Here is a 20,245-nt window from a genome sequence, read left to right on the forward strand (position 1 = left end):
ATAATAGTCAACCTTTTTTTCTGCGTGTATCCACAAGTGCAACTTTGGCGCGAACCCCCTGTGGGTGTATTGTTGCTGTTGTTAACGGTGTTTTTTCCTTTATAATAAAGTTTACCTTTTGCTCCACTGCTCTCAGGCAAATTTTCTATTTGTATTTTCAATTGATTTGCATTTGAGTAATCCTGTTTCCTCCACTGAAGAGCGGAAGCCCACAACGCACAACGGCGTTGGAGAAAGGTGTAAATATTATGATTATGGCGGAGATTGAGATGTAGGTAAATAATATTGCCATCGGTGTGGGTTCAACAGGTGCCTGAAGGCAGGCGATAATGATAGTTGGTAGATAGTGTTGCAAGAAGGAAACATAATCCACTGGGACGGGGGAGGATTTGGATGCAATCGGTGTTGGACAAGAACCGCAACGGAGGAAGTGATGTATTATCCATCCGGATATATCAACTTATCCGATAACGAAATAGAAACTTGTACCTTTTTTATAATAATGCTGCTTAAGAGAAGATAAGATTATCTCTAACTCTTTTTTTAAGAGATTAATATAAACATATATAATTATTAACTTTTTTTAAAAACAAAATATTGAGTAGGTTTTTATCGATAAAATTAAAAACTTAAATTGCTAAGTGATATATTAATCTACCTATTACCTACCTATTGAAAATTCCACAAAAATAATTTTATAACTTACAATAAAAGCTATTATTTTTCTCGAGGAATATTTACTTTAAATCACCTGACTAAATCGAACTCTAACCATGACAATATACCCACCTTAGTTCGTGCTTTATTTACGACTTACCCTGCAAGCTCCTAACTCTCTTTTCTGCCGTGACGATCTTTGCTCGGTTCAATATTTACATTCTAAATGACTTCATTGCTAAGTCAAACAGATTAAATCTCTATTAGTTTTTAAATAAGCTCGCCCGTCGGCGCTTGGCTTGCGTCAATAGACCCCGAAGAACCCGAGAAGCAGAGAGCCCGCTCCCAAACCCAGGTCCAAACCTGACCCTGACCCCAAGGCGACTTTTGGGCACGCCAATAATGACGACGACTACATAGACGACGCATTGTTTCCAGCGCCGATCTTGTCCAAGTCGCTTTATCCACTTATTTTCCTCGTGGTCTTCTGGCCCTGTGCTGATGATGACTTAATCGGTGATCGGAGTTTGGGCTCCGGTGGGCGTTATAATGATTTATTGTGCCGATTGACCACGCACTGTAACAACAATCCCACTAAGACAACATGAAGAGCAAACCAGAATAGCTGGCTGAAGAGCGATATACTCTCTTGAAGTGATCATACAAGCAAGTGTTTCAATGTGATATTATGATGGGTAGTAAGTACACATTGATGGTGTTGTTTTCTAAAACTTTTTATGGGGTTATATATATTTTTTATATTTTTAGGAAGTAAGGAAAGTAAACCTTATAAATATATTAGAATACATATATTTTCCTTGATCTAGAGCCTTGAGATTTCATCAGGTAGTACAAATTAAATAGATAATTAAAAAGCATACCTCTAAAATGTATTACTTTTTAGAAAAACCTTTCGTTGCACCATTGGCTTTCCTTGTTATGTAAATTGTGATTTCTGTTTTCTTGTCTAACGAATCTGAAAATTCCAATATATTCCGTATATACCTTTAAGATAGCATTCCCCGTTAAATCAGGGTATTCATCGGATGCGTAAAAATTCAAAAGATTTGCCAGCAAGAAAACCAGTTGACTGAGAGCCAGATTCCCGCATGTCCCACTGCTTTACATTTCTCACTCAAAGCTGTGGTTGAGTGGGTGGATGGATGGGAGGATTGCTAGATGGGTGGCTAAATGGGTGGCTGGATGGGTGGCTGGATGGGTGGCTAGGTCGGTGCTTGAGGAGGATTCCCTGGCAGGTGTCCTTGCCTGCGTACCGGCAGCCGGATGATATATCACAAACGCAGACGGGCGGCAGGTGTACGCCGCATCACCCTCGTCATCTTTCTCATTAAGAGGCAGCCAGTCGTTTATTTATGCACTTGACTTACGTGGCGCCTTGGGCGGGCCGGGGCAGAAGGGGGCGTGGCTGTCGGATGGCTGGATGGTAAAAGACCGAGCCAGACCAAGAGCCTTAATGAGCATATCATATTTCACACATGTCCGCTCGGCTGCTTAAACCCATCGTCACCTTTTTGAGCGCCCATTTAGCTTTGAGTGCAATCTGAAATTGTTTCTCGAGTGCACTCCTCTGGCTATGGGGATGGGAGACCATGGACCATGGACCACCCGAAAAAGATGAAATCCAAACCTGACAAATGGCCGGGGCACGAAGGAGATTATTAACCCGCCAGGAGTCATTTAATATGCCCACCTAACGGCAGCTAAACATGCTCAACTGTCGCTTTTTAGAGCTCGAAAAGCCGTCATAAAACTTGCCAGCCATCTGGAGAATAAAACTTTATAACATGCATTAGCTGTGGTCCTGGCTGCCTAGAATGATTCAAACTTTTTCAACAACAAACAATTTGTTACCATGGCTTAAAAAGTTTATGCATAGTAAGTGGCTCGCTGATTGTTAAGTAAACGAAAAACTTGTTTTTGAAATCAATAAATAAAATATTGAAACCATCTTCCATTATTCAAGAAGTACATAAAATTATTCATTGAAAGTAAAACCAAGACTTTTTGTTTAAAGATAGGCAAGAAATTTGTCAAATCTAAAACAATGCCAGGTGATAACCACTGTGACCTTTTTCGAACTATTCGTGGTATAATAAAAGTCAAAGAATGAGTATGTGGGAAGATCTGAGGAACAAAGCAAACCACGCTTAAACTTAATTCGGGGGAGAATAGCACTTCAAGCGAAACATTAAGTAGGTGGCAAAACAATTAAAGCCCGGGTAAAAATAAATTATTCATCATGTTTGCTCCTAGGCCAGATGTTTAACTTAACGCGCCGTTCCAGTTAATTGTTCATTAGGACAGGTGTCAGAGGTGCAAGCAACTCGAATTGAGTTGTAACAATGCGTAAACCGATCCGAAAATATTCCACCAAGTTTCCAACCAGACGAGACAGTCCCGGCTCACATTAATTATGTTAATTGAACTGTGCGGCACTGTGGGAGAAATTTCGCGAGGAGCTGACGATGACGAGAGATTAAGCCATCCTCGTCCTCGGCGGAACCACAGACACATAACTCATAATGCCATTTCCACATGAAGACTGCCGAGGCATAACTCAGCTTACCTCCGCATCTCCGGCAGACATGTAGAACTTTAGGCGAGACTTCATTAAAACTTGTGGCAGATAGTGGCCTGCATCGCTCCGGGTCCTACGATCCTACTGGGAGAGAATCGGAGGAGGTGGAGGACCGTAGGCGCAAGACCAAAAACAGACAAACTGCAGTCGTGCCTAATGACCACAAAAATAGCCAAATGCAGTTTAATTTATTACCCAGGAACGTCAACTGTGCACTGAGAAAGAAGTTTGCTCAGTGCATTTTTAAAGCGAACAGAAACAAGAAAAAACGATATAGTTATCGACCTCGACTATTGAATACCTGTTACTTAGCTAAGTGCGAAAGAGATGGAGATATGTATGCAAGAAATTTGCTGTTTTTCGTTCTTTATAACTTATTACCGAATCTTTCGACATGAACAATTTTTGGGATTTAGATAAGATTTAATAATCAGAATATAATGCATTTAACATACTAAGATACTTTTAAAAAATTTGTAAGTAAATTAGTATTACAATTTATTTGTTTTTATATATTTCGCATTTTTTCTAGGTGTGGGTGAGCATAAACGAAGTTGAAAAAGTGAAACTCATGTAGATAGTCATGTAAGCGAGAGTTGTCTTAAATATGACTGAAAACAGAGAGTTTTCTTTGGTAAGCAAGAAATGAAAACAGAACTCTAGCACCTACCCGTGCAACCTATTATTACTTAGCTTTTGGCCAAAGGAGACCAGCCTCCTAAAGATTAGGGCTTTCCATCTTGCAGGCCTCTTCTCGCGCCCCCTCGAGAACCCATAACAAGTACACAAACCTTGCTGGGAGCAACAGTTGAGTGATTTATGAGGCGCATCTCCCCGAGTTTTGGCCCCCTCAAGTGCGTTATCACTTAATTTGGAAATTACTCTCCAAATAAGACAACATCTTGGCCCCTATTTTCCTTGCCCGGCCTGTGGTTTGTTTGACGTATCTGCAAATCGCATTAGCAGCTTGTTTAATTGCATAAAATGTTTGCTCGCAGCACATAAATTATGCAGCTCCAGGCGAGCTTAGGTGTTTGGCAGACCCACCTGATGAGGTGGGAGGGAGCTTAGAGGATGGGCGGGTCTATTAATAGAGCAAGGGCAGCTCAAGGCCAACTGCAATCAGCGAAATCAATCAAAGAACAACAAAAAAAAAAACAGGTAAAATGGAAAGCAAAAATAAATGGAAAAGCGCAACTAAAAGGCAGACAGAGCACCCATATATCCTCGCAGATGAGTTGCATTGTCAGGGGGCGAACAATGCATAATTACTGATAATGATTTAGCGCATTGTTGAGGTCGGAGTGGCGGGCTTTCAAGTCTATTGTTCTGTCAGGATGTTCTGTCTAGGATGGTGGGATGCCATGCTCACTTCCCCTGGATGATTGGGCTTAGTTATGAGATAGATTCGCGGGACTCGCACAAAAGTCTCGCCATCGCCGTCGCCGCCGTCGCCGCCGCCGCCGAAGAAGATTCTTTAAGCAGCTTAAGCAGGCGTCGATGACGATAAAATAATAAAAATTGATTTGCCCGTCATGTTTTGGCGATAAAATTTTACAACAGCGTCAGTCGAGCGGAAAGCGTCATGCGAAATTATCATTATCCATTGGGCTCCTCGCCCAGCAGGAGCAGAAATTGGCACGTAACGAGGCTTTTGCCTGTTGCACGGCCTGCAAATCATAGTTAACGATAGGCCCCCATCCTGGATTTCCTCGGGAGATGGGTTTTCAATTAATCCCGCTTCCATGCGATTCTTCACACCTTTCCGTGATTATCGAGAGGTGGTCGTCTGCAGGCGGGGGTTTTGGCTAATTGAGCCGTCAACTTATGGTCTTTGGCTTGAAGTACTTAATTGATATGCGTGGGTTAACAAGTTTTTTTTCGGTATTTGGCCTAAGGTTATGGTAAGGCCTGCGGTCGAACGATGAAATCAAAGTGGGTGTAAACTGATGAAAAGTTGAGCACACACATCAATTCACCCACGGGTCTTTCATACGAGTATTGGAGTTAACGTCACAAATGTTGGGCTCAGTTGTATAAAATTTCTAACAAAACAAGAAAACCTTAAACCTTATAATACAAAACTATAAAATACATTAATATATAAAACTATATTTAAGTATCATGACATCTAGGCTTAAAGCTTAGATAATACCGAATTTTTGGATACAAGTTTCAACCGGAAACAAAGCTACGAGAAATTTTTTGGCATATTTTCCTTTTTTTGATAATTTCAACTATTTTCTAACTACGCTGTTAAATCACTTACGGTTGCAAATTTAAAAAAAAAAAAATAAATATTGATTTTTAAAGAAATAAACGTTGATATTAATTCGTTCATAATTCGAGCAACTTTAAATTTATTCTTAACGGTTCCTTATTTTTAAAATTAATTTACAGAAGAATCTTTTGAAACCGTCAAGCTTAAGTAGATGAAAAAACTGGCACTCAAACCAACAGAGACTCGCTGGAAAAAAGCTTTAAAAGCTTATAGTGGTGAACAAATAATTCACCACAGTCTGTAAAATAAAATGCTTAAGCGAAAAGTCTGCGTAGAACTGTTGTCAAGTAAGCTAGTATACATGGAGGTGAAAATGACTTCAAAAATTTGGTTTTACTTGTTGATTATTTTGTACATCCATAGATAGGTGATCTTTGTATGCAGCCTAAGAACTAACAAAACAATCTCATAATTTAATTGCCAGAACTCGCACCGTTGTGTGTGGCGCATCGGGTGTAAACATCGCCCGACCTTGAGCGTCCTTATAGTCGGCATAAGCGACGGAGTGGATGCACTGCATCCCCAGAGCCTCCTTCTGGCGGGCCGAAAAGAAGCTGGTGCAATAGGCCACCATCGCTGGGAATCCCTTGGATCGGCCCACCTCCATCAAAGTGGCGGCGAGTCGGGAACCCAGTCCCTTGCCCCGCATCGAGGTATCGGCACTGGTAATGTGCGAGTAGAGCACTCTGGAGATACCAAAGCGCTCGAATACGTTGGCTTCGCGTTCGATCTGGGATATAAATATGCTAGCTCGACCCCAAAAGTTTGCTTCCATGGCCTCCGCATCAATGCGGTTCTTTTCCAAGTCCTGGGGCACTTGGCATCCTGCCAGGACGACGCCCACCAAGCGGCCACCATTCTTCTCATCGAGAGCCACCAGGCAGGTGTCTTGGGCGATCATACACAAATGATATGCATCGTTCTCCTTCTCGTTTTGCAAGTGAACTTCTTCCCCGCTGGATGCGCACATGGGTTCGGATCCGAAAAAGTTATCCTTCACGAATGGCTTTACAATGCCGTAATCCTCCTCAGTCATGAGGCGTATCGTAACACCGTCCTTTGTACTAGGTATCATCGTCAACGAGATCAAGTTTGCCCGATTTCTGATGTCTGCGCTGTGCAAGTTTGTTTCAGCCAGGTGGCACATTCACTCTGGCGCCTCTTTCGTATTTGGTAACATTGCACGCTGATCAAGTTTGCAAACATTATCTTTATGGTAGTTTAGATAAGTTTATTAAAACATAAGTTCATGGGTATACACGCTGATAAGAAAGATAGACACTTTCGAATCAACACTAGTTTACATAACAGGTACTTATTTATATTTTTTCAGGTTTTTCGGTCACTTATAAATTAAATAAACTTGACCAACTCATAGTTTAATGGCCATTACTCGGGCCGTTGTGTGTGGCGCAGCGGGTGTGAAGATCGGGCGTCCCTGGGCGTCCTTGTAGTCAGCGTAAGCGAGGGAGTGGATGCACTGCATCCCCAGAGCCTCCTTCTGGCGGGCCGAAAAGAAGCTGGTGCAATAGGCCACCATCGCTGGGAATCCCTTGGATCGGCCCACCTCCATCAAAGTGGCGGCGAGTCGGGAACCCAGTCCCTTGCCCCGCATCGAGGTATCGACACTGGTAATGTGCGAGTAGAGCACTTTCGAGACTCCAAAGCGCTCAAATAAGTTGGCCTCCTGTTCAATTTTAGAGAGCATCCTGGCAATGCGACCCCATGTGTGGTCCTCCATGACCTCGGCCTCAATGCGGTGCTTTTCAATATCCTCGGGGAACTGGGCTCCAGCCAGGACGATTCCCACCAATCGTCCCCCGTTGTTCTCGTCAAGGGCCACCAAACACGTGCCCTGAGCGATCATTGACAGGTGGTACTCATCATTCTCCTCCTCGTTTTGCTGTTGGACGGATTCTCCGCTGGCTTGGCACAGGGGCTCTGACCGGAAGAAGTCCTTGTTCATGAATGCTTTTACACTTTTAAAGTAGTCCTCTTCGGTCATTATGCGTATGGTGATACCATCCTTTGTGTTGGAGCTCATCGTGAACTTGATCGATCGATCTTTCTTTCTGGTAGAAAAGACACTAAAGTATCTGGTACCCCTTCGGCGTATTTATATGAATTGGTTATCAATATTATAAGTAACAGTTGTGAACAAAATAAAACACATTTAAAGGTGTTCCTTAATAAATATTACAAATTTTATAAACTATTAAAATCCAAACAAATTTGTATAAACAAATCCAAGTAAAATCTATAAAAGTTATATGCATAAAAATGAGGGCGATTCTGATCGATCCAATTTATAAACATACGATAGATCAATCAGCACCGAAGGCTTGCAAACTAGTGTTAAATACTTATACTTAATAATGGTCTTATCGTCTTATCATTGTTTGCGATAGACAAAACAATGTTGTTGAAAGTTTAAAGTGAAATCTTATCTTAGCAATGGGATGTGTAGAGAAACTTTCAGGAACCGATTATATTTATAGACGGTGTTGTCAAGAGGCTGGTATTATTTCAATCAATGGGGCACCCCAGCGAATGCAAACAAACTATTTCACAATAGCTCAGGCGATTGGTTTTTTTCCCAAAAACTACATAAGTAATAGTGGGTACTAGGTTATCAAAAACGTAATGATTTGCATGTATTTTATGACTACTTTTACTTTGCCTTATGTTTACTGTTGATAATTTTGGAAAAAGTTCCACTGGCCCATTTCTCAAAACGATAAGCATCAACTGAATATTGTTTTTCATTTTAATCTATTTCTTTGCTCATTTAGAGTCCGAATGTCAGAAATGGAAAGTAAACACAGCTGCAAAAATGAAATCTGAAGCGGGGACGTCGACACCCCGAATGGTATATTAAATCTCACTGCAAATATTAACGAGTAAAGGCCAAAATGTCCGACTATCTATATCCTGCATTGCCTTAGCCTTAGGTAGCCCAGCGTAGGCGCCGCCCTCCGATATGTGTGCGTAGGTGACCAGCTCTACAACAAATTGGCCAATTGGCAGGCAGCTAGCACAGCTTTAAATCAACGCGTCCCCGACCCGCTGACGTCACGACAACAACCATAATCAGGACAAAAAAAGTAAGGCGAGCTTTAGGTGAGGGTAGTCGACCAAGGCATATCCTCTAGGACAAAAATGTGTAGCTCTTTTAAAGAGAAATTAAAAAATTTGTTTTAAAGGAAAACTTTAGTTGAAGGTAGTCAACTATGGGATATCCTGAAAGCCATGCTCTAGCAAATATATGTTGCATACTTTAAGGCGCAAGGAATAGTTTTTACTTAAGGCCTCTAAGAAAAATGTTGAAAGAATAAACGACTAAATATATTTATTTTAAATGTTCCTAGTCTTAAGAAATTAGGATATAAATTGAACAGGATTGATGTATAATTTGGTTTGGCAAAATTGTGTTATCGTTTGGCTACTTAATATCTGTATACCCGTTAATCTTTTTTTATAAATTGATCCTTTTTCTAAAAAATATATAATTGTTTATGGTATTCTTTTCCTTCCAAGATAAATATTTTCGTTTTTCTTTCAATACAAAATAACCTTTCTATTCCCCAACTGATAGGTATGGAAATTGCGTGGGCGGCGGAGTATTCTCCATTAGTCAGGACCCAAACCTCGGGTAGCCGGTTATTGGGGAAAGCTTTGGATTGAAGAAGCAACAGGAGCAACCAGTTGAAGTTGAACGGGCCTCGGCTATAAAACCAGTCGATTTCCTCGTGGCCGTTGCATTCGTTCGGCGCGCTTCGAAGGAATCACAACTCACAACCAACAGTCGTTAAAAACGCTAAAACAGTTTCAAAAAACACAGTTTTCAATACAGTTTTGTGCGATCTTAAGTTTTTCGTTTGCCAGTTGTCAATCATTAAGTCAGTTTGCTTGTGCAAAAAGCGTGGCATACATTTGTGCGCTTTTACTTGGCATAAATTCCAAACTTAATTGAAAAACTTTTTAAAGCACTTTTTCCCTGAATTCCGGCCGTTGCGGAATTTTATAAACACAGTTAAATCAGTGCTTGCATTCTAAGGAAAATCTTTGCACAGACTCAGTCAGTTCAGTTGAATTATTTATTGAATCTCGATTTCAATTCGAAAGAATATAAGAGGTTAAGTGAAACCTCTTTATAATACGCAGGTAAGTTAACACAAAATGTACTTCTGTCGAAAACCAAAAATAATGTTCGCAATATTAAATAAAGTTCTCTGAAATTTGCAATCATTTAAATGTGGAAAAGAAAATACGGAAATGTTGTATCAATTAATTTTTGGTATTTCAGTTTATAATATCAAGTAAAGTTCTTTGAAATATTGTAGATGTTTAAATTGGGAAAAAGAAAATACGTAAATGTAGTATCAATTAAATGTTAATGATCGTATTTCAGTTACCATGTGCGTAAATGATGAAAGGAATAAATGTGTATGAGTCACAGAAGTGACTAAGTATTCAAAACACTTTTTCTTTTGCTACAATCGATGGGCTCCCAGTGTCAACACAAGACCCCTGTCACCCATATCAAAACGACAACAGCTACTTTGCCGAACAAAACTCATAAAATATCAATAATTGTCAATAAACTTTTTTTTCGAGACTGGCTTAAAACCTTTTTACAACTGTTCAACACAGTGTAAGAAAACACAGCCTATGAGGCTTTAACCAAACCATTTTTACCCCTTTGCTATGATTTGCGGTAAGGGATTTTAGGCCCCATTTGTTACTTTATTTTAATGCTTTTTCTTTCCTAAAAGCAAAAGAATCGCAAGAAAAAATAAGGATATGCCGAGTGGGCAAAACATTATCATTACCTGACAGAAGAAAAAAATCAAACCCACACACAAAACTCAAATAAAGATTGCTGTCACTTGATAGCGCCAAATTATAGAATTTGTGGGCGTGCCTTGGCATGGCGTTAACTTTAATGACATGTGGCTAACAAAAAGCGGTGACAGGAGTGGTACATGCAGATGAAATTACAAGACAGGAGTCAAGTAATTTAAATAACATTTCGCATGACAGATTGAGCACGCCCCTTGTAGATGATAATCTGAAAGGGGGAGTTCGGAATGATGGTGGAAAGCTCGGATAACCAATTTCTCCCGAGCCGCTTTATTAATAGCATTACAAATGTATTAACGTTGGCAGTTGTAAATATTTAAACATAATCGAAATGGTGTTAAAAATTAAATTATTCAAGGGGACACATTGTGTAATATTGACATAACATTTAAATGCATTTTAATGAGAACAAGCAGTCCGGCTTGTTGTATGTTAACAAACTGCATTGAATTTACTATTAATTGCAGAAAAATGACAAGGATTAATTTCGAATTAACATTTAAGGCAAGCGAATTGGCTTACTTTTTATGTTTCATTTAAGCCTTTAACTGTAACATTTGTTCTGATTGTCTTAATAAACATTGTTCCTGTCATTTCTCCTGTCTCATCAATATTTTGCATGGACATTTGATATTCCACTAGCTATGTAACTCACGAATTGTTCCGTAACTTTGCCATTCATTATGCAACATGAGCTTCGAGTGTTTTTCCTTGTTCCAATGGCTACAGCTATCCTTTAGCCCTAAAATGTCGCTAAGTAACTTTTCCAATTTTTCCCCTCCATCGTTAGTTATTTAAGATCCTGCACTTGGATCAGCCGAAAATAGCGAAGCAGTGACGTCAAGAGCTCACACTCGGATCCACATGCACACCTTGCACAGTAAAGTTATTAGAACATTTGTCATCCGCTTCCGCCTATCACACACATCCGTTGCCAACGTTTGTTGGCCCAGTCAATTTGCATAAATAATTCCAACAGGTGAGGCAGAACCACAATAAGGCATCGGAAATTGCATTAATTAAACGGCGTGTGTATACATTTTAGAATTATTTCTGACACATTTACCAGCCTAGCTAATTTAATTGCCTGAATATTAGATTGTGTCAGATAAATATTTAAAAGTTAGCGAAGTTTGAAATGAAGCATAAATATTCAAGTGGTTTAGGAGACGAAGAATTTTCAAATGTACGATACATACCTGTCTCATAATGCCAATATACAATGCTTCTATTTTTGGCCTCCCTGGTAATTTTTCCCAGCCAAAAGTTTAAATCGAGGCATATCAAATTTATTCACATTTAATTGAAACCACATGTATGTATGGGCGGTATTGATTTGAGTTGGCAAGTCAACAATAAAACTGAGGCTTGGACCGCGAGGCTCGGTGAGAACTGATTTACAAATGCCAGACAGAAGTGTCGGGCCGGGCAGAAGCCGTCGGCAAATGTTTTTCCTTGGCTTCCGGCGAGTGTCAATGCCACAATTTGGGGCACCCACAAACACGCAATCGCACAAACAAACCGAAACAAACGAAAACAATCAAATGAAGACGTTGACACAATAACATGGCTGCCAGGGAAAAAAATAGTAAGAGGCACTTCCATTTGCCTCGGCGATGGTGGGTCAAATGGGGGCGGCACCTGTCAAATAATTTATCCGGGCCGTGCAAAAACCTAATTAGCTGCCCCATGCAATTTTCCAGCAAATTAAACTGACAGGCAAAAGGCCCAAGGACACAAAAGATAATGAAATGTATACGAGCGAGGCTGCCGGCATAGTTACACCTTTTATATCCCATTAGATTATGTTATTTAGCCGGGGCTACGAATGTCTTACTTAATTCAATTGTGTCCGAAAAACAAATCCAGACATTGTCTTCGGCCAAAAAACAGAAAACCATAAAATATGCACAGATGACAGGTGGCCATCAACAGGTGCAAGGAGTTTACCTTTGAACTCCGCCTCTGCAAACAGGTGACAAGGAGGTGTCCTTTCAGGCAAAATGCTGCCACTCCTGCAAAGGTGTCATAAATTGTAAGCTCTTTATTACATTCTCAACTGGCTCCTGGCTGTCAGGACGGTCTCAGCCTTCTGAGAAAAGGGTAAAAGAACAGCCAACACAAAGAGGAGGGTAACTTTGGAGTGAATTATTCAACCGGATAGTGTGCAAACATTTGTAATGGATGGCCCAGTCTAGCTGGCAATGTGTCCCCAGGGATTATAAATTTAAACAATCATGTTGGCTCTAAACGCTTTCCTATTCAAGTTTCAATTTTAAAAAGTTTGTTCAATAAATTTACAAGTGCCTACAGTTTATTAAACAAAACAAAGTTAAAATAAATTTATAAAATGTTCTATAAAAACTCAAGAAATATCCTCACTGTGCAGCTTAAAGTTGGCCCAAGCGTCACAAGTCCCAACAAAAAGGAAAAGTCCCTTAAATTATTTATTTTAAACATCCCACAAGAACAGAATCCCCTTAAATCCCGCCCAAGGACCGCTTCCAATGCACTTTATTAGCAGCCAAATCCCGAATAAATAACACTTGAGCACTCGAAGAGGCCAAAACAACATCTCAACTATTTACTCACTGGACAATATGAGACAAATTGGGTTAGACCGCCCCCAGAGCTGGCCACGCCCGTCCTGGCCAAGCCTGAAATTAACCACTTTGGTGACCAAGCCAAGTAATTTGATGCCCTTCCCCGGCTCATCCTTCATTTCCGCCCAGATGCCATACAATTTCTTTGTTGGCTCCTCTATGCCTTCTTTGCTTTCTCTGCTCCATTTGAATGTGATAAGTAAATATGGTGGAGAATTGGCTAGAATTTGTGTCGCCTCCTTGGCCTCTAGATTGCTGCTCCGCAATTTATGGCCAATTGGGGTGTAATTTTTGTCTTGATTCCCGTTCGCGGTGTGCATGTCAAATATCAGTGAACCTCACCTATAATCTCTGTATTTTATGAAGTTCATCAAGCTCAAGTCATGGTCAGCCACACCATCCATAATTGTGATAATTGCTTTGTGAGAAAACTATTTTAATTGCTTGTACGTGGGTCCAGCACTAAATCAGCGCTTGATGAGCTGTCAACCTTGATGGAAGTCTTTCGCCCACAGGCGACATGGGGCGGACCTCACACGCCCATTTAAAAACAACGCCCCCCGACGACACTAATGAGCTTTCGCCAACGCGGCGTATACGCAATGTGCATTCGGCGACAAAATCGAAGTGAGCACACAGGCAATATGTTTCTATTTGCTGTTTATGGGCCACAGACTAACCATGATTTATTGGCTGCAGCCCCGCTAGTTTACCCGTGGTTTGGCTTTCATCTGATTCATGGTGACATTTTGCCAGAATGCAGAGTACAGCATTTTATTTTAAATCAAATTTTGACAGCTTTCAAACGCTGATCCCTTAAGCCTATTACACCGCATTTTGGCCGAATGAATAAATAATACAAAGAGGGCAAAACGATATTTTGGAATTTGGAATTAAAGTTAGTATTTACAATACAGGATAATAATATTAATATTAATATTAAAAGTTTAACAACTACATAGCTTCTTGTATCTTAAAGGTGCATCAGTATTTATTAAGAAGTACAAAAAGTAAGGATAACATTCAATTTAATTGTATTTTGCTGTTGGTTAAATGAATGTATAATTGACAATTGGGATCTTTAAACTAATACTTTGATAAATTTACCTAAAAGTTATTTGTCTGTATGATAATGTAAAGCAAGCTAAGTGTGCAATATATTATGTTTTTTTTAAATTCCTAGTCAAACCCCTTTCCATTTAAAAAAAAAAGGAAGTACTTCTTTAACAAGCTAACACGCTAATGAGCCGTTCTAAGCACATAATTATTTAATGCCCTTGTCAACACAACAAAAGTGCAACACTTTAAGCCCTTCCTCGGACTGCCAAAAATTTATGAGATGTGTAAGGCATTTAAGTTTTTGAGCTTTATTGCCCCTAATTATGCCACACGTTGCAAATGTGGCCCAAGGGCAGGTACGCCGGTTTTTAAAGGCTTGCCTAAAAAAAGGGGAAATGTAATTGGTGAAAACACGGAGCAGAAAAGCGATTCCAAGAACTTTGCCGCCAAAAAAAGTGTCAACAAGTTGGATTGCCAAAGGTTTTCAGCCACTCAAACTTAATTTCATTAGCTAATTAATTGCCCAGCTCGTTACGTTTCGAATGAGGAATTACCAAAGGGCAAAGTGTTCATAAACTGCTAACTCAAATAAGCGCGCAGGACCCTCATAAATTGTTTCAGACAATTAGGCTGCCGGCGAGCGCATTAGCCGAGCCAGCCAAACGGATTTGCAAATTAATCACCAGACTCGCTTTTTTATTCCTCTCGATTATTCAAATTGAAATCATCAAGTTGACATTTGAGGAAGCGCAAAAAATGAATCCAATTAGGCGGGCGAAAATGTGGGAAATCATATTTCCCAAGTAAAGCCATTTATAAATTGCTAATTAAGCTTTAGCGACTTAAAGCAGTTGAATAGGTGGTGAATTTTTAAATTTATAAAAAACAAAAATTACTGAAAATAAGAAGAGTATAAATATGTTTTTTCTTATATGGCCAGTTCTGACTAAAAATGCTTTTAGCCATTGCATTTTAGCCACAAAGCCGATAAGCAGAAAAAGACCAACAGTAATCGACTGCAGTCCGTATTTGGTTTTGCCTCAAAAGTACCATTGGCTTATAATGAACTTTTCTATGACTGCCATTTTCCCACTAACGAGTTGACCAAAAAATAAAACTTTAAGCTGGCTCTTTGCCAATAAGCTTGCCAGTTCGCAAACTGCAGTACAAGTGCAGAAATCAATTTCAACCGCATTGTAAACAATTTATGACACATTCTTCCATGGAAGCTTAATTTTGAGCATGCCCAGGGTTAAAAATGCCATGGACTTCAGTGCATCGAGCTCATGGAATCCGAATCCGGAACAGACTCATGCGGTTGCCTCACTGGACTGCATTGCAACACCTTCGGGGTTGTTGGCCCAACGAAGCGGACGCACCCGTAAATCAATCAGGCGCATCGGTATTTTCCAATATGAATCCCAGCGTGTCCAGTTGCCGTACCCCCATATCATTGAAAGTGAAAAAAGAAAATCCATGTCCACTGCTTTCCCACTGAGGTCGCTGCATATTCACCGAACTTTCCCCTTTCTTTCTCTTCTTTCTATAGTACTGCCATCCATCACGTGGGGCACAAGTATTAAAAATATATTGAATAAATACCAATCAAATTTTCCACATTGTTATGCTGTATTTTTTCAATAGATTGCGTATAATTTAATCAAAGCAATAAATTCTTCAATTAAAACAAACACGTGTAAATTCTATTATTCCGTATAATTGTCAGGCTATGAATGTGCAGAACAAATAAAAATACGGACATATGGGTTCGATTAGATTTTCGTCTGTCTAAGGAAACTGACAAAAAAAACAAGTTGTCTTTTTAAAAAAATCTGGTATGGTCTGCTATCGAATGAGAGAAAATGATTTTTATCAGCGAATGTCTATTTAATTTAGTTATCAGCAGACTAAAAAACGATTACTTGTTTGGGATTTACTTAAATGTTATACTTACTTACTTAAAACATAAAAGAAAATAAATATTGCTAAAAAAAGAACCTGGAATAAAATATACCTAAAAAATATTACTTGATTCAAAACAGAAAATTAAGTAAAAATAGAACGTGAAATAATGAAAAAAAAAATGATTACCTCCTTGCGCTATATCTATATGGTTATAATTAATAGTAAAATACATACTCATTAAAAACAGGACCTAGAAAAAGAGTCAAAAAATCTTTACGATAAAATCTTAACAATTGATTAATTCAATTAGATGACGAAATCACGTGCCACAGCCCCGAAGAGTCAACAAAATTAAGTCGCCACTCGGGACTGGGATATAAACAGACTGAATCCAGCTAACAGATGGAGTCCTATCTAATCCGAAATGAGTTATCTGGCTTGGTTGAAACTGCAGTGAATGGCCCGATAAAGTGGCGATTATTACGTGTTTAACGGGGGCATAATTTATTTTCGGACGGGAGCGTTCCTCATATTAAAATGTACTGACGGCCTGTACACACACATTTGGCTGATATTGGAAGATAGCCACTCTCTTATCGCACTAGTGACGTATGTTCCTATCCAACGGGTGCAAACTTGGCTCGCGCCAACCCAATTAAATTTCAATGAAATCAAAATACTGCCTCCAAGTGAATTAGCAAAGTTCCCGTGGTTTTCTCTACAGCAATTCAGGAGGAAAATGTTTCAATTATTTTCTCATTAATTTTGAAACTTTTGCATATTTTCATTTGCGGTTCGTCTACTTACAATTGAGTAAAATCGCAATTTCTTTTATTTATTTCTTCAGGCTTTTGGCCTTTGGCTAAATCTACAATGACGGACAGCAAATATTTGCCCAACATTTCTGTTTGATTGAATAGCTCATTAGGTCTCGAATGAAAGTGTACTCAAGTATTAAAGGGGTAAGCCCAAAAACATTTGGGGGAAATGGCTAAGAATGGGGTGAAGAGGCTAGGAGGTTTTAAAATATTTTTGATTCATACTTCAGTGTAAGCCATTGGAATTTAAAACAACTTTTTTCCTAAAAACTTTGCAAATATTAGTAAATTGAAATAAGAAAAGAAAAACATTTTTTTATTTTTTTTAAATACAAAGATACAAAAATACATACATACTCTTTTCAATCCAAGTCATTTCCAGACATTTTTATAGCATTCCATGTAAGTATTTATTAGGCTGCTTCGTTTATTTGTTAAATCAATTATTTTTCAATTATAATTTCCACCCGAAATGCGTCTGCAATTCAATAAAAGTCTCAAACGCGCTTTTCAGCTATTTAATCACAAAAAATGCGATGTTTTTTTCTTTTAATAATTTCAAGGCGTCTGAATTGTTCTCCCCAAAAAAAAACAGAAAATCATGGCTTCATGTAACACTTGGCACAGTTTTTATTTAAATTTCAAGCTCCGCTGCAAATGGAAAGTGGGCTAGAAGAAAAGCATAAATCAGGCCAGGACAGACGAGACCAACTGCCTACAAAGAGCCAGCTTCGTGTTCATTCCGACAAAAGGCCCCACAAAATGAAAACGTTATATAAATCAAATAACACCCCGCCATAAAGGAAAATCATTTCGCAGGCACTTAACGAGGCTCGGGGAGCGACCACCAAATTTAACAAGGAATTAAGCAGCGCTCAGACCCGCTATCGAGTAATTATTCAGATGGGTAGGATCCGGATCCATCATATCAATCCTGGCGATAATTTTATGGACACGCGGCGTATGCGTTATTTATATGCATGCTGCCTTTAAGATGCCCACCAGCAGCACTTCCTTGTTTACACATATTTTTCCCCACTTTATACTGGGGCGGGTAAGGATCCCCATATCCCTCTGTTTGCTGCATGATTGAAAGCAAACAAAGAACAAGGACAAGACACATTTATTTACTCTTAATTCGGCGGCAGCCACTTGCCTCCTTCCTTGCCATAAGCAATTTCCATCGCAATTGGCTGCTCCTTGCTCTGCACTTGCTGACGGACTCCTGGCGGCGAAAGACTGTTCATTTCAATACTGCAAACATACTTTGGCATTACCCAAAGCCGTCGGCTGTAGACTCCATTTACATTTGCAATTGCCAACACATTAGGCGTGTTACACTGATGTGTAACCAAGTCAAGACATTTACATTATCGGTGAAGCAATCATAAGCATACTGATAAGTGAAAGTGTAAAATAAATGTATCTTTATGAAATATAGCACAGCTAAACTACTGTAAAATGTGTTATATAAGAACTCAGGTTTAAAAAGTGGGGATAATTAACATTTTTGTACGAAGGTCGAAGACACTTTTATATATCATTTCTAAATGTATCATTATCTATGATGTTTTAAGTACGAGCATAGTTAAAGCAAATAAAATACAATTAATAAAGGACAACATATAGGGAATATACCAAAACCAAGCTCCTAAACCACTTTTTTCTAGACGCGTTGGTAAAGAACATTTTTTTAAAGGGGTTTATCTCGACTTACAACCCACAACAAGTAGCCATCCGTAACCGAAACCAGTTCGAATTCAACACCGAAATTCCAGCCCGTGTGAGTATTCACAGCTTAACAGCCACTTTAGAGAAGCTTAAAAGCCGGAGCGGAATAAATAAAGGCCATAAACAAGTGTATGACATGACTATTCATGAATGGCTTTGCGTGTCACATAAAATGGCGTAAAGTGGCCATCAAAAAATTGACAGGACATCGAGGAGGCTGGGGAGTTGGCCAACAGCTATGGGCCGCAGGGGAGCATGCAGGCATTAAAATTGAAAATTGAGCAAAAACACATTTTGCGCACTCTGCACCATTTGCAGCTGTATTATAATATGTTACCCTGCATTAAATGTCATTTGGAATTGATGTTTTGTGGCCCATATAAATACCGTGTAACAGGTCCCCACAGAGTGTGTGGGGGGAATTTCCCCTCGATTTCGTTTACAAAGCATAAATATGGCAGATGCGATCGCATGATAGTTTGCCCTCTCTGTTAAATAACCAAAATAATCATTGGCAACGAGTTGATTTATTATTAATTATCCCAGGGCTGTAATTGGTTTCTGGGCTGCTCTTAAAGCCCAGTTAGCCAACAATATCGAATGCAACTAATTAAACACAGCCGCGCTTCACTCGAGGCATTCACTTTGGCCACGGAAGTGGCGGCAACAGCGGCCCCAACAGAAATTGGTCTACGGCATTCTGGCCCATAAAGCCGCAGCCTTCGTATTGCTTTGTAAATGTGTTAGCGAAAACCGCAAAACGAGACAGTTGTGGAAGACCGAGGAGGATACGCAGTTGGCCACAAAACGACCGGCTCTTTAAGCCATATTTGTATATACATATACTCGTACACCATATCATTGCCCGACCCACGCCACTCGATTCAAAATCGATAAGTCTTTTGCAAGCCTTCGCCTGGCCTCATTGCCTATTTATCAATTCATTCCCGATTGGCAATGGATAGTCCGTGCAATTGATTGACGACCCCTCACATTGCCCCCGCGGCATGCATTCTTTATGAACTCAAGTGCCCTTACTACCTGGAAATAGGTACAGTGGCCCCCCGGTCATTACCTCAAAAGGTTAACGCAATCACAGGCATTTATATGTTATTTAGTCGGGGACGACAAAGGCGATTATGGGATAACAAGTACTTTGGTTTAATTAGGGGCCCATGATAAGTACACATGTCAAACTCATACTAAAGTTCCAAAAAGAGCAAAGTGCAAGGTGTAGCTATCAATTGACATTAGCCTAATATTGATTAGCAATTATTAGAACGGATTTATAAATCATATCAGCAATTATTCCAAGTAATTTGTATCTTTTCATTGTTAACTTTGCTTCTTATTTGGATAGTGAATAAATGAGGTTGATATTAAGACAAAGAACCCTTTAAAGAACCCAAAAGTTTAGGCTTCTATCAGGACTTTAGATTGGTTGTTAAGAACGTACTCTGAAAGTGACGGTTTCTATATTATTATTGGAAATGTTAATCAGTCTAAACCCAATTTGCTTATACAGTTTCTTTAAAGTTCGGTTAGCCTTAATTAGGAAATAAGAAGCAGGTTTAATAGCTGGCTGCAAATAAAAGCTCATTGACATTCTGCCCCCGAGTTTGTCAAAGTCGAAACTAAAGATGTTTCACAGGCAGCTCTTCAATATTCAGAATGCAACAGCTGTGCCACTTTGCCAGCTGAATCGCATCTTTCATAGCTCGGGTTCTTT

General features: G+C 39.5%; 3 protein-coding genes across 3 annotated transcripts in view; 1 reads left to right on the forward strand and 2 right to left on the reverse strand.

Annotated features, from left to right (window-relative positions):
* Window positions 1-5,943: 5,943 nt before the first annotated feature.
* On the reverse strand, window positions 5,944-6,612 carry LOC108032495 (arylalkylamine N-acetyltransferase-like 2). Its single transcript, XM_017106315.1, has one exon. It carries the CDS (start codon window positions 6,610-6,612, stop codon window positions 5,944-5,946), a length of 669 nt encoding a protein of 222 aa, XP_016961804.1.
* Window positions 6,613-6,748: 136 nt separating this feature from the next.
* Window positions 6,749-7,606, reverse strand: LOC108032411 (arylalkylamine N-acetyltransferase-like 2). Its single transcript, XM_017106231.2, has one exon. It carries the CDS (start codon window positions 7,579-7,581, stop codon window positions 6,910-6,912), a length of 672 nt encoding a protein of 223 aa, XP_016961720.1. The 5' UTR covers window positions 7,582-7,606; the 3' UTR covers window positions 6,749-6,909.
* A 1,706-nt stretch (window positions 7,607-9,312) lies between these two features.
* The window catches only part of LOC108032770 (short neuropeptide F), a 29,954-nt gene continuing 19,021 nt past the window's right edge, over window positions 9,313-20,245 (forward strand). The window contains exon 1 of the mRNA XM_017106771.3: window positions 9,313-9,701. The gene's annotated coding sequence lies outside the window, so the exon portion shown is untranslated. The remainder of the gene's footprint in view (window positions 9,702-20,245) is intronic.

This window comes from Drosophila biarmipes, chromosome 2L (assembly GCF_025231255.1).
Source record: "Drosophila biarmipes strain raj3 chromosome 2L, RU_DBia_V1.1, whole genome shotgun sequence".
Lineage (NCBI taxonomy): Eukaryota > Metazoa > Arthropoda > Insecta > Diptera > Drosophilidae > Drosophila > Drosophila biarmipes.

What these genes read in the sequence shown, in the direction of transcription:
- LOC108032411 (XM_017106231.2), bottom strand. Translation starts at nt 7,581, where the DNA reads ATGAGCTCCAACACAAAGGATGGTATCACCATACGCATAATGACCGAA.
- LOC108032495 (XM_017106315.1), bottom strand. Translation starts at nt 6,612, where the DNA reads ATGATACCTAGTACAAAGGACGGTGTTACGATACGCCTCATGACTGAG.